General features: G+C 42.1%; 1 protein-coding gene across 5 annotated transcripts in view; it reads right to left on the reverse strand.

The window, feature by feature from the left end:
• The window catches only part of LOC148874294 (RING/U-box superfamily protein), a 143,168-nt gene that overhangs the window by 13,353 nt on the left and 115,324 nt on the right, over positions 1-14,491 (reverse strand). For 3 of the 5 annotated variants that reach the window (XM_088966402.1, XM_088966403.1, XM_088966404.1), the window contains one exon: positions 3,378-3,438. The exons of the other annotated variants lie outside the window; for them this stretch is intronic. In XM_088966402.1, coding sequence (XP_088822528.1) covers positions 3,378-3,438 — 61 coding nt within the window. The remainder of the gene's footprint in view (positions 1-3,377; positions 3,439-14,491) is intronic. 5 annotated transcript variants of the gene reach the window in all.

Below are 14,491 nucleotides of genomic sequence, written 5' to 3' on the forward strand. Positions count from 1 at the left end.
AAGACGAAAAGACTCTATAACTTCTGGGTCGAACTGATTTCACCAGATTAGGAGTTCGATTGGAGACAGCACTGGATGCAATAGTAGTTAGCTTGACATCACCCTTCAGGCCTGGACGACTTGCTCTGATACCATGTTGAGCAAAACCAAGTGAAGAGAGGAGAGGAGAAGAGAGAAGAGAAATTACAACAATACCCTTATGGTACTAAACCTGAATACATAAACAACTATCAACAGAGACATTTGCCCCAGTAGCCAAGATGACCACTATTCGAGTTCTATTAGCCCTTGCAACAAGTTATTCTTGGCCCTTGTTCCAAATGGACATTAAAAATGCTTTTCTAAATGGAGACTTACAGGAAGAGGTCTACATGTAGTTGCCCCCTGGATTCTATGATACAAAGACAGGTAAGAAGGTTTGCCGACTGAATAAGGCATTGTATGGATTAAAGCAGTCCCCTAGAGCTTGGTTTGATAGATTCAGACTAGCCCTTGGAAAATTCAATTATGTATAGGCCCAATCAGATCATACACTGTTCATTAAAAGGGTGGACTCTTCTTTGACCTTGCTTGCTGTATATGTGGATGATATTGTAGTGACGGGGAATAATAGTAGTGAGATTGAGTCCCTCAAACAACTCTTTCATCAAGAGTTTGAGGTGAAAGATCTTGGTGCACTGCGATATTTTTTGGGTATTGAGGTTGCTAGATCTAAACAGGGGATCTTTATCTCTTAGAGGAAATACGTTCTAGATCTGTTGGCAGAAATTGGAAAGTTAGGTGTCAAGCCTGCCGATACACCCATTGAACAGAATCACAAGATCAGTGCAGAGGGTGGGGAGCCTCTTGAAGACAAAGTTATGTTCCAACGGTTGGTTGGAAAGCTCGTATATCTCTACCTCACTCGGCCAGATATCAGTTAAGCAGTCAGTGTTGTCAGCCAGTACATGCATTCCCTAGAACTACTCATCTTCTTGTAGCAGAGAGAATATTAGCAAACTTGAAGAGATGCCCAGGTAAAGGTATACTGTTCAAGAACAATAATCACATGAAGGTGGAGGTCTATACATATGTTGATTGGGGCTGGGAATGCTGATGACAGGAGGTTTACCTCTGGATATTGTGCCCTTGTGAGAGGTAACCTTGTCTCTTGGAGGAGTAAGAAACAAAGTGTTGTTTCCCGCTCTAGTGCCGAAGCTTAATACAGGTCAATGGCTAACAGAGTGGCTGAAATCCTATGGCTGAAATCAGGCGGCTATTAATATAGCTCACAATCCGGTGCAGCATGACAGAACTAAGCATATCGAGGTTGATCGATATTTTGTCAGAGAGAGGGTCTCATCACAGAAAGTGTCTCCCGTATATCACCTCCAACATGCAGCTCATAGATCTTCTCACCAAGGCTGGACCAAGGAAGAAGTTAGAGGCAGACCTATTCAAGCTAGGAATGACAAATATCTATTCCCAACTTGAGGGGGAGTGTAGAGAACACTGATGTGGGCCCCAAGGCTGTGGTTCCCACTATGTTCGTATGACAGCATGTGTAACCTTTGTTAGTCATGTTAGTGTTGGTAGTTATCTTAGACAGCTTGTTATTTCAGTTTGTTATTTATTTCAGTCTTTTATTTGTTTTATTTGCCATGTAAGTATTAAGTGCAGTTCTGTCCTTTCCTACATTTAGTGAACATAACCTATAAATATTAAGAGAGTGACGGCGGCAGACTCATTCAATTTGTCCCTCCTTTCAAAACCCTTGTGCACTTCTGCTTCTCCTTTCTTCTTCCTCTTCTATTTTTCTCAATCCGAAATCAGTTGGGATTCAAGATTGATTGTAGTCTTGATCGACTACTCAAACTCATTCACCAAGAATTTAAAGCCAAAGACCTGAGAGAGCTACGGTATTTCTTGGGTATTGAGGTAGCTCAATCAAAGCATGGGATTTTTGTTTCCCAAAGAAAGTATGTTCTTGATTTGTTGGAAGAAATAGGGAAACTAGGTGTTAAACCTGCTGACACACCTACTGAACAAAATCACAAGATCAATGCAGAAGGTGGAGAGCCCCTTGAAGATAAAGTTATGTTCCAACGGTTAGTTGGAAAACTTCTCTATTTTCGTCTCACACGACTAGACATCAGTTATGCAGTCAGTGTTGTTAGCCAGTATATGCATTCTCCTAGAACTATTCACCTACTTGCAGTTGAGAGGATGCTAGCATATTTAAAGAGATGTCTAGGCAGAGGTATATTATTCAAAGATAATGGTCACACGAATATAGAAGTTTACATAGATGCTGATTGGGCTGGATGTGTTGATGATAGGAGATTTACCTCTGGGTATTATGCTTTTGGAGGTAATCTTGTTACTTGGAGGAGTAAGAAACAAAATGTTGTTGTTCGCTCCAATGCTGAAGCTGAATATAAGCCCATGGCAAATGGTGTGGCTGAAGTACTATGGTTGAAATCCCTACTTGAGGAGTTGGGCATTGTTTATAAGAAGCCTCTAATGCTATATTATGATAATCAGGTTGCTATTAACATAGTTCATAATCCGGTACAACATGAAAAAACTAAGCATATTGAAGTGGACTGACACTTTATCAGAGAAAGAGTTGCTTCACAAGAAGTGTTTCTTCCATATATCACCTCCAATATGCAACTTGCAGATCTCTTAACTATGGCAGTTTCGAAAAAAAATTTAGAAGCAGACTTATGCAAGTTGGGAATGACAAACATCTATTCCCAACTTGAGGGGGAGTGTAGAGAACATTAATGTGGTCATCACTGTTGTTTGTTTATTTATGATTAGTGGTAGTTATTTCTTTACCTATGTATGAAGTAGGGGTAATTCAGCCTTTTCCCCTTATTTTAATTATTAATATAAATAGCTGAGTGGGGCGACAATTCTAGTCAACCCACACTCTTTTGAATTCTCTTCTTTGTCTTCTCCTTTTCTTCTCTCTTTCTCAATAGTGTTTTTCTTTCTTTATTGTGCATTATATCTAGGACTGATTGCAGTCCTACTAGTCTACTAAAAACATCAACTTCAACCTCAATCCCTAACAGACAATTAGAAGTATTGCTATTGATCAGGGAGCCTTTTCCTCAAATATTAAAACAAAAGCCATAAAGGAAACATGTACACCAAGTGGGCAGTTATATTACGATCAACAACATCAAATTTCTCTTATTCTAAAAGAACACGAGGTCTTTGAGCTACTTGAAAGGAATTCTGGGGAAAGGGATTTTGCATGCCAACCCTAGACGTTTGGAGGCATTTATTGATGTGGATTGGGAAGGTTCTGTCGATGACATGAAATCTCCATTAGTTAGAGAAAGACTTCACCAAACAGAAGTACTAAAATACAAGGTGAAACTTACTTGCAAAGGTATGTGGCATCAGTTATCATCTCAGCATGATTCAGTGGCATCCTTGTTCTGTCTATAAAGCCAAAAGAAAAAAAAAACGTTAAAAACTGAAGAACAAACATTTAATGCCAATTACCTATAACAATAGTTGAACAATTGCCTTCAACTGATGCATACATAGTGTTGACAGTTCTTGTTTTTTATTGTATATTGTTCGGCCTGGGCTGTGGCCCATTACAGCTGCTATATTAGGGGCATTATGGTCCTTGTAAACAACTTCATGCTTTTAATATAAATACTAATGAATGGGGTGGCCAGAACACTTTTTGGTACCCCTTCTCCTATCTTCTCTCTTCTTCTTCCTCCTTCAAGAACTTTCTACTACTTTCTTCACTTCTCTTATTTTTCTTTGTTTCTATTTTCTACTAGGCATCAAAGCCTCTTTTAGGGCTTCCTAAAGAGAGATTCCATGCAGGTTTGCAATCGGCCAACTAGAAAATAGACCAAAATCAATCTTGGATTTTTTGGAGGGTAGCTAACCAGTGCCAATTGTTGGATAATAGACCAAAATCAAGAAGAATTTTTTTTCTGACCAACAACTAGAAAATTCAATAAAATTATAAAAAAGATACAATAAGGTACATGGGGAGAAGTATGCACTCTTAACTCTCCCACATGTTGGAGTCAATTACAACAAAGCCCAAAATAAATTTTGCCTTCCCACCCGTTGTTTTGCAACTAAATCTGCAAAGGAATTGGCATTAAAGCCTCTTTACCCATTGTAGCCTTATTTCCATGTCCTCAATCAGCCATCTATACATCCTGTTAGACAGTGTATGCCCTTAGCTCCAATCAAAATGATGTACCTTATGACATTTAATGTAAATGAATAAAGTACATATTTGGTTCATGTTATTATGGTGTGTTTCTGTGTAATACCCTTAAACTGGACACATATGAGACTTGTGTTAGTTTAGAATGTTTACAGTCGTTGGATAGACCTAGGGAGATTTATCCTGATAAGGCTGACACTAATGTGCCGCCAAGTTGGTTGAGGTAGCCTGTCTCAGCTGCCGGGGTGAGACCCGAGGTATATGCAATGTAGGTTTACTTGAAACCTAAACCAGACCAGAATTCCAGTATTGCCCTGGACCTTGGTGATTACTAGGCAAAACTGGAATGTTACACCTGACCCCTAGACTCGATTATGATACTGCACTAGGTGTTGGATTGGACTGTATTTGATATGCCAATCAGTGAGATCCTTAGAGGGGGTCAAAACCTGGGTATGTTGGAACAGTCCGAGAATTCATCTGAGTGGGTGATCATAGTGACAGGATCAGCCCCTTTGTCGAACAAAGGTAATGATCGGGGATGCACTCTCTCTGATGGAAACCAAAGCTGCCGACTAGCGATTTCAATCGTTGAAATTTGTTTTTGCAAAATATACTTATATAAAGATATACATATATATTACGGTTTCAAAATGTTTACAAAAGGATTTAATTCTCGGGATCCATGTGAGTAGAGAGTACAACACTGTTCCTTGCAGCCGAGGGAGAGGTCCTCTCTTGTCGGGTAGTGTTTGATCATTATGGGCTGAGAGGTTAAGTGTAAGACCATTGAGGGTAGTACCTGATGGGCTAATCTTGCATCTGCCCACAGTCCCTGGGTTTTTATAAGGTGGCTTGGCCCAGGGACCACTTAGTGTAAGTGTTGGGCCCATTAAGAGCCCATGGTGATGGGCTCAGGGGTTCACTACCCATAACAGTGAATTCGGCCAGGCCTTGTAACAGAGGCTAGGTTGAACCCATGTGGCTGAAGTGTAGATCAATGTTTGGGTCCCACACCATACAAGGAAACCCAACTGGGCAGCAGTCTGGAAGGTTAGTGAGCACATAGACTTAGTGGGCCTAAAGTCCAATTCAAACTGGTCTAATTTGATTAGTTAAAGAAGGGGGCGGATCTGGGATTTGGATCAACAGATAGGATAGGGAGTTATCCCAATCCACTCAGAGAGTTGAGGTCCAAATGCAGATTTGGATTTGGAAACTCCTAATAAGATTAGGAGGGCTGATGTAATCTACAGATAAGATAAGGGTATCTCTTAAAGAGAAGTCCTAATCCAAATACAGATCTGGATTAGGAAACTCCTAATGAGATTAGGAGCTCTCATTAAGGCTATAAAAGGAGGAGGGCGAACTTCCATTCATCTCATCACAACAGATCTCAGATCATAGAAAGAGAGAAGACAGCTATAGTAAGACTACGCCATCTTCTGCTCTTGCTCCCTCCTCCTGCTGCTGCCATTGCCAGTTCGCTCTCCACTGTAGGAGCGATCAAGAAGGGTTCTTGATATCAGTTTTTGGAGAAAAACTGATTTGAAGTCGTGCTCACATACCCTCCATCGAATTCTTACTGAAAGATTCGGTTCTTGTGAAGAACCTGCTGATTATGCTCCACCCTACACTGTGTCATGTTCAATGGGAGCAGTCTTTGGAGTTTTCCTTGGGTGTGAACACCTTCATTGGGAGATATTGTTTCTTCGTATTAGGTACCTCCCTCTCCTACCTTTTGGTTTCAGATCTGGTCCGGTTTTTTGTTCAAGATTGATCCTTGAAAATGCAAGTTTTCTAGAATAGGGAATGTGATTCCCACAGGGTTCGACTATCCATACGATGGATCTCTCATCCCTTCACATCCTTTTTTCATTAGCAAATTTCCAACTCATTTTCGTCCTTTAGCAGCTAGCCTATAACAAGTTTAGAATCTCCCTCAACAATCAGCTTTTTTAAAATTCAACTTCATTTCTCTTTTAATCCCTTCCATTATTGTCATAGCGTCAGCTCTAAGTGAATCACCACACTGATGGGGCATGAATAAAAGGCCATAACTTTACCTTCCTTATTTCTGAAAACATCACCTATCCTAGATGGACCCAGGCTACCATCACTAATTCCATCAAATTCAATTTTGTGAAACCAGCAACCGGTAGTGAGCATACTGCACAAGCCATGGACTTATGAGGAACTAAATCAACCGCTTCCTTTGAACTCTTGAACAAATCATCTGACGAAATACCTTCAAATAGCTCTAAGAATTTCACCCAATGAAGCACCCTAACCATGATAATTTCAATGATGGATGCTACACTTCTTTCCTTTTCAAAGAAAATTCTTTTGTTCCTTTCTTCCCATACTGTCCAAGAAATAGCAGCCCTTTTACATCTCCACAGAATTCTACCTCTCCTCGTTAACCCCCTAAGTGCGATGGTCTCCTTGAAGAGAGAGGAAAGGCTAAGAGTCTGGGGTAACAAAGGTAGGCTATGATTATCTATTGAAAGAATTGTGTTCGTTATGATCCACACCCTCTTTTATAAGGGAAGATCCCAAGGCCCTGAAGGGAAGGAGCCAAAAAGGGTTTGGCTCCTTTTTGGAAAGGGGATCTTCGATTTGGTGTCGGTTGTCAGGGGGACACTGCTAGGGGTTCACCACGTGTCTCATGAGATCTTTCCAAGATGAAGTTTCCTTTCGTCTAAGGATTCTCATAGTACACGTGTGCTACTTCCCTTCGCAGGTCTCCTGTATTAACGTGGCATGGGTGATGTCAAGACTAGTCTGGCGTGTCCTGCTTTATCCTACTGGATGTCTTGCTACAAGCGACTTTGGTTGATGGTGTTTTTGTCCATTGCAGGTCCACGACGGCTGTTGGATTGAAGTCTTTGTATGTATGAGTATTCGGCTGATAAGAGTTCTTATTAGCTTATACTTAAGTTTAAGTTGTCATGTACTGGGCCTATGTTAATGGGCCTAATCCTGTTTAATGTTTTAAGTTGTCTGGGTGTCTCATCACTAATCAGGGGCATTCCAGTAATAGTACTGTCGACTGAGTAGTTCAGTTCGACAATCACAGCATGTCAGTGGTGTTCTTCTCCTCTTCTCTACTTCAAGTACAACTCTCAAGATAACATGGTATTAGAGCATTAGCTTCTTCTTGGTTACAGCTGGCGAACTCTCTCTTCTCTTGCTGTCTTTTCATCTTCTCTCTTCCTTTTCTGGGTTGCTACAGTAAAGACCAAGGGGTGTAAGAGAGTAAAGCAAGTTCGAACCTGGGGTTTCTCTTGGTTGTAGGACTCAAGGGAAGTAAGACCCAGAAGTAGATGTCCTACTAGGTTATCTCCAGCAAATAGTAGCTATTCGGCTACTAAGAGAGGTCTGTATAAGACGGACCTAGTTGAGGACTGATATCAGCAGTCCTAGCACTAGCAAAAAGGGGGAGAGCTTCCTGTAAAGTTGCATCTTCGGTGCTCCAACAAGACCTGCACAGAACAGTAGTAAAGAGCCCTATCTTTTTTCAGTCGTAGCTTCAATACTCCAGCAAGACTCGCACAGAACAGTAGTAAAGAGCCCTATCTTTCAAGTCGGTTATCAACTCCAAAGATTACATGTTATCAACTTCACTGCAGCTTCGAAGCCCCAGCAAAACCAGCATAGCACAGTGGTAAACAGCTCCATGTTCAGGTTGGTTATCAATCCGGAACCTCTCACCAATGCTGTACGCGAACTGTACGCGAACTGCTTCAGCTCAAGTGAAGATTACCTAGGGAGTTGCCAGCTCCAGATTGTCCAGCACTGTGAACCCTAGTTGAGGACTGATGTCAGCAGTCCTAGTATTGGCCGGAAGGAGGGACACTCTCCTTACAGTTGCAGTACTCTAAGTTCAAGTGGAGTTTGCATAGCACAATAGTTGAGAACCCTTAGTATCAGGTCGGTTACCAGCCCAGAACTCCTTGCTTGCGGCTGTAACTGAACTGCTTCAGAACTGCGATAGTCACGGCAAGTCTGAAACTGTGTCTAGTGCTGCCAGAACCTGCTGTAATAACTTCGGCAAATTAGAACCTACTCCAGAACTGGTTCAAAACCTTCAGAACTGCTTCGGCTAGGGATAACAGGCCTGCAGCAAGATGTCTCCAATATCCAGAGAAGTTTCTTCTAGGGATAACAGGCCTGCAGCAAGTGGGAACCTTGTCACCAGCAACAATAGTGACAACTCACAGAATACTCCAACAGGGTCTTCTTCTCCTATGGGACAAGTTGCTGATTACTTTGGAACTTGTGCTTTGGGCTTCACTGCCAGTGAGGTAGAGAGCCTTAGCAGGGCATTGGCCCATCTAAGGAATAATTCTTTTGCTTCTACATCTCTTGCCAGATCAGGTACAACCTCTGCCTTCAGTGCCACTGGATCTATTGACTCTACTTCTTGGGTTATTGATTCCGGTGCAACTGACCACATGACACATATGTCTTCCCTATTCTCTTCATATCATTTGTTGTCTGGTCAGGATAAGATGAGAGTTATTGACGGATCTTTCTCCAATATCTCTATAAAGGGAATGGTTGACCTAAGCAAGGACCTCTCTCTTAAATCAGTTTTACATGTTCCCAGTTTGACCTCAAATCTTTTGTCTGTTTCAAAACTTACCAAAAATTTGAACTGAAGTATAACTTTTTTTCCTACTCATTGTGTCTTCTAGGACAGATTGCCAAGGAGAACAATTGGGTGCGGTAATGAGCATGGAGGACTCTACTATCTTGATGCAGACATCAGTTCAGCCTTACAAGCATCTGCTGGTAGTAGTCCGGAGAGTGTGGAGTCAGAAGCTAAGTTGCATCTTTGGCATGCTAGGCTAGGTCATGTGTCTTTCTCCTCATTAGAAATGTTGTTTCCCGAACTGTTTAAGGGCATTTCAAGTCAGAGTTTAACCTGTGAAGTACGTCAAGTGTCAAAACAATGTAGAATTGTGAATCCAATTTCCAGTAATGATATTTGTGCTCCTTTTGATTTGGTTCATTCTGATGTTTGGGGCCCTTCACCCATTGTTTCTTTTGATGGCTTCCAGTACTTTATCAGTTTTATTGACCACTACTCTCAATGCACATGGATTTACCTGTTAAAAGGACGGGATAAAGTACCACGGATAACTATGGCATTTTGCAAAATGGTTGAAACTCAGTTTAATAAGAAGATTAAGCAATTCAGGTCAGACAATGCTGCTGAATAATTTGAAAAATCCTTGAACTTATTCATAGAAGATGCTGGCATACTACATCAGTCATCCTGTGCTTATACCCCTCAGTAGAATGGGGTTGCTGAGCGCAAGAATAGACATCTATTGGAGACCGCTCGAGCCTTACTATTCCAGCACAAAGTCCCCAAGCAATACTGGTCTCAAGCGGTTCTTACTGCATCATATCTGATAAATCAGATGCCATCTAAGGTGTTGGGTATGAAAACCCCTTTCTCTGTTTTGTGTCCCACTCTTCTAGATTTTCCCCTTCCTCCTTGGGTCTTTGGCTGTATATGTTTCATACATGTGAAGGATCCAAAGAAGACCAAGCTGGATCCCAAGGCTACAAAGGGAATATTCCTGGGGTACTCTCCTACACAAAAGGGTTACAAGTGTTATGACCCTGTCTCCAAGAGAAAGTATGTCACCAGAGATGTGGTCTTCTTTGAGTCTCAACCCTATTTTTAGTCTTCTCAGAATCCTCTTCAGGGGAAGACTAGTGGGATGGAAGAGGATTCTCATTCTCCCTCCTTTTTTGTTCCCCTATCTACCTCGGGTCTTCCATCCTCTCCTCCTACTCCTTGTTGTGGCATTCCAGGTCAACCCAATGAGGCTCCCACTGTGCCGGTTACCTCTCCTGATCCTGCAGATGTTCCTGAAGACTCCAGTAGGCAACAAAAATAAATACTTACATACAACAGAAGAAAAAGGGGCCCTCAATCTCATGACAGCAACCAGTTGGACTCAGATCAATTTGTCTCTACAATCCAAGGTAATTCCAACTCACATACTTCTGATTTGGATCTTCCTATTGCTCTCCGTAAGCCTATTCGCTCTTGCACCACCCGACACCCCATTGCTGATTTTGTTTCTTACTCACATTTATCTCCTGCCTATCACTCCTTTGTGTCTGCTCTTTCCTCTGTGTGTGTTCCTTCTAGGTACTCAGAGGTTGTGTCTGATCCAAGGTGGAAAGAAGCTATGAATGAAGAGATGAAAGCCCTAATAAAAGCAAGAATTTGGGAATTAGTGGATCTGCCAGAGGGGAAGATCATTGTTGGGTGCAAGTGGGTGTTTACTATAAAGCACAAGGAGGACGGGTCTATTGAAAGGTACAAGGCCAGACTTGTGGCAAAGGGGTTTACTCAAAAAGAAGGGATTGACTACAAAGAAACCTTTGCCCCAGTAGCAAAGCTCAACACAATTCGGGTTCTTTTGTCACTAGTAGCAAATTTTTCACGGAAACTTCATCAGCTAGATGTTAAGAATGCCTTCCTAAATGGTGACCTTCATGAAGAGGTATTTATGGAACCTCCACCAGGCTATGATTTTGGTAGAAAGGTGTGCAAACTAAGGAAAGCATTATATGGGTTGAAGCAATCTCGCCGTGCATGGTTTGAGAGGCTTTGTGGGGCCATGAAGAAAGTGAGGTACACTCAGAGTGGTGCAGACCATACCTTGTTCATAAGGAGACAGGATAGAAAACTTATTGCATTCATTGTTTATGTGGATGATATGGTAATTACCGAGAATGACTTGGAAGAGATAAAAAGATTGAAGGAGTTTCTAGCTTTGGAATTTGAGATCAAAGACTTGGGTCATTTGAGATATTTTCTTGGGATTGAAGTTGCCAAGTCAAGAGAGGGAATCTACATATGTCAGCCGATGTATGTTCTTGACCTCCTAGAGGAAACAGGCATGATGGGGTGTAGGCCAGCAGATACTCCAATAGAACAAAATCATGGCATGCAGGAATCAATAGGGGAGGACTACTGTCATAGAGAGAGATACAAAAAATTGGTAGGGAAACTGAAATACTTATTCCTCACTCGGCCAGATATTGCTTATGCTGTGCGTGTTGTTAATCAATTTATGCACTCTCCAAAGATCCCTTAAATGAAAGCAGTTGAAAGGATTCTCAGGTACTTGAAGACTTGCCCAGGGAAGGGAATTCTCTTCAGGAAAAACAATAGAATTGAAATTGAAGCCTACACTGATGCAGATTGGGCTAGGTCTGTTGGAGACAGGAAGTTAACCTCGGGTTACTATATATTTGTGGGAGGAAACCTGGTCACATGGCGCAGTAAGAAGCAGAATATAGTGGCTAGATCAAGTGCAGAAGCAAAATATCGAGCTATGGCCCATGGGGTTGATGAACTCTTATGGCTCAGAACTCTTCTTAATGAACTTGGCATTAAGACTGAAGGTCCTCTCAGGCTGTATTGTGACAATAAAGCTGCCATCAACATTGCCAACAATCCCGTGCAGCATGACAGGACAAAACATATTGAGATTGATCGACACTTTGTTAGAGAAAGAATTGTCTCGAGTGAACTCCGTGTGCCTTATACTCCATCTGAGATGCAAATTGCAGATGTACTGACTAAAGGGCTGGCAGCAACAAAGTTTAGGGACAAGCTTGGCAAGCTAAACATGATTGATATCCATGCTTAGCTTGAGGGGGAGTGTTGGATTGAAGTCTTTGTATGTATGAGTATTCGGCTGATAAGAGTTCTTATTAGCTTATACTTAAGTTTAAGTTGTCCTGTACTGGCCTATGTTAATGGGCCTAATCCTGTTTAATGTTTTAAGTTGTCTGGGTGTCCCATCAGTAATTAGGAGCATTCCAGTAACTTCCTGTATCATTGTACTACATCATAATATAAATAATAGTACTGTCGACTGAGCAGTTTAGTTCGACATTCACAGCATATCAGTGGTGTTCTTCTCCTCTTCTCTACTTCAAGTACAGCTCTCAAGATAACAGCTTTGAACTCATTCAAGTGTTTGATGGGTTACGGGTTCACCGCAAGTCCATGGTGCGTTATGGACTTTGTCGCGGACCCGCGCTAGCCTATATGTCATCGTGGTGTTTCTGTGGTTCTAGCTTGATACCTTCACACCAATCGCGGTTGTGGTGAACAACATGTACTTACAATTAGCCCCATTGCTTATTGGTAAGGGTAAGCTTATAAATAAGCATTTATGTTGTTAGCGCGCTTTGGAAGGCTACAGTGGGGTGAGAAATTTGTTTTGAATTTTTTGATAGAATGCAATTGTGAGTTCGTGGATTTCTAGCATTGGTGTGACTGGTTTATTTTCTCTTTGAGGTTTGATTCGGCTCTTGCATTATTAGCCCCCCTATTTCCTGGCCAGAAGGCTTCTATCGAAAGTCATAGGTGTCGTTACTTCTGGTTTTGTAGCCCACCATGACTTTCAACAGAAGGCTTCTTGGAAAGAAACATGTATTTACTTGGTTAGGTTGTGAGAGTGTTCCGGTTTTTGAAAATGGTACATTGTGGTGATGCATTTTGATTAGCGGGGCGATAGCCCCCCAATGTTTTGGTAGTGGGATGTCCGTGTCAATGTTATTCTTAATGCAGTGCCGGGTAGTGTGAGCTATCTCCCATGTTTTGTTTACACTGTAAATATTTTGACGTGCATGGTGTTGAATTCTACTATTAGTCTAGGTTTTAATAATCGAAGGCTGATTGGCTGGGGTGCATTGAATGATATAGTGTGTAGCCATTGTTTAAGCTACAGGTATGAACACTCGACAGTTACATTTTGAATTATATTAATTTTAACTCGCTTCCTTTTTATTTGGGACACCGACGTGATGGTACATCTCCCAATGGAAAGGTGATGAATAATTTGGGCAGTTGTCACTTTTCTACGACACCGTTTCGGTTGCCATATGGTTTCCAAATCATCTTTAAAAGCAGAATGGGAGGTGGTCTATTCTCATTCGTTTTCATCTGAGCTATTGTTCTGCTGGTGTTGTGACTACTTTGTGACCCCATTCCCTTCTACTTCTTGTGTTTCCCACTCGGGGTTGCTGTATTTCTTGTATACAATGGCACCACACAAGTAGTCTAAGGGTTCTCGCAAAGGTGAGAAGTCCAGTGCACGAGAAAGAGTGGCGAAGGAGGTGTGTTCACTCCGGAACTTCGTCCGGGAAGTAGATACGACAAAGTTGCTTTCCGAGTACAAGTCTACAAGGGAAGATGATTTTGGGAGGGGGTTCTGGCCTCCGGTGCCTGTGGTGATGGGTAAGGACAACACCTTTGACATCGTTCAAGGCAAAGAGCTCCTTTGTCTGTATGGGTGACAAGCATGCAAAGTCGTCTACCGTCGCATAGAGCCTAGGACCGTGGGCCTTGAAGGCTCCACCAGCTATACTTCGTGGGATTGTTTATCTTTGAGAACCCCATGTATTGCAAGCTACTGTGTGATGTGGGTTTGTTGAGGTTTGTCAACTATTTCATGGGTCTTCAAGGGGGTGATGGTATAGATTTCATGGAATTGTTGATGGAACATTGGTGTTGCTGTACCCACACCTTTGTTGGTGCATTCAGAGAATTTGGTGTTACCATGGAGGATGTCATGGCTTTAATGGCATTGCCATTGGTTGGTATTGTATCTATGGGTCATCTCTAGCACCCGAAAAGCATCCCTAGGGAATTGGTTCCGATGTATAAGGAGTTGGTGGCCAAGATAGACCACTTTAAGTTGAAGATGGACTCTACCTCTATACGTGGTAAGGTAACGCTTAACGGGTGGATGAAGTACTGGTTCAAGTACCATGGTGGTAGTAACTTCATAGTGCAGAAGATGAATAGTCGGTGTCACTTGGCGGCTTTCATTCTTTATGTGGCTTCCAGATTCCTCTTCCTCGGTGCCCCTGACTATGGATTGCGCACCCAGCTCCTAAAATTGGCGGTTTTGACTACTGGTGGACATCAACTGCCGTTGGCATCGATGTTTCTCGGCTATTTGAATGAGCAAATGGACGACACTATACATCAGATTATGGACCCTAAATGGGCATGTCGGTCTTCTTATGTGTTCTACTCGTTCTTGTTCATGTTCCTCTATGAGCATTTTGGTTTGGATGTTGCACATTGCGAGCTATCCCCCTTTCATGTTCATGTGGCCACACTGGATGAAGCAGAGTCTCGACAGGTTTCTTTTGACGTCTGTTGAGGCAAGCAATGATTGAATGCAAAGAGGGGCAAGGGTTTTGGTGTCAACAGGATAGAAGCTCCGTTTGCCAGTT

Source organism: Nelumbo lutea, chromosome 1 (assembly GCF_056320005.1).
Source record: "Nelumbo lutea isolate HS-2025 chromosome 1, American lotus-T2T, whole genome shotgun sequence".
Taxonomy (NCBI): Eukaryota; Viridiplantae; Streptophyta; class Magnoliopsida; order Proteales; family Nelumbonaceae; genus Nelumbo; species Nelumbo lutea.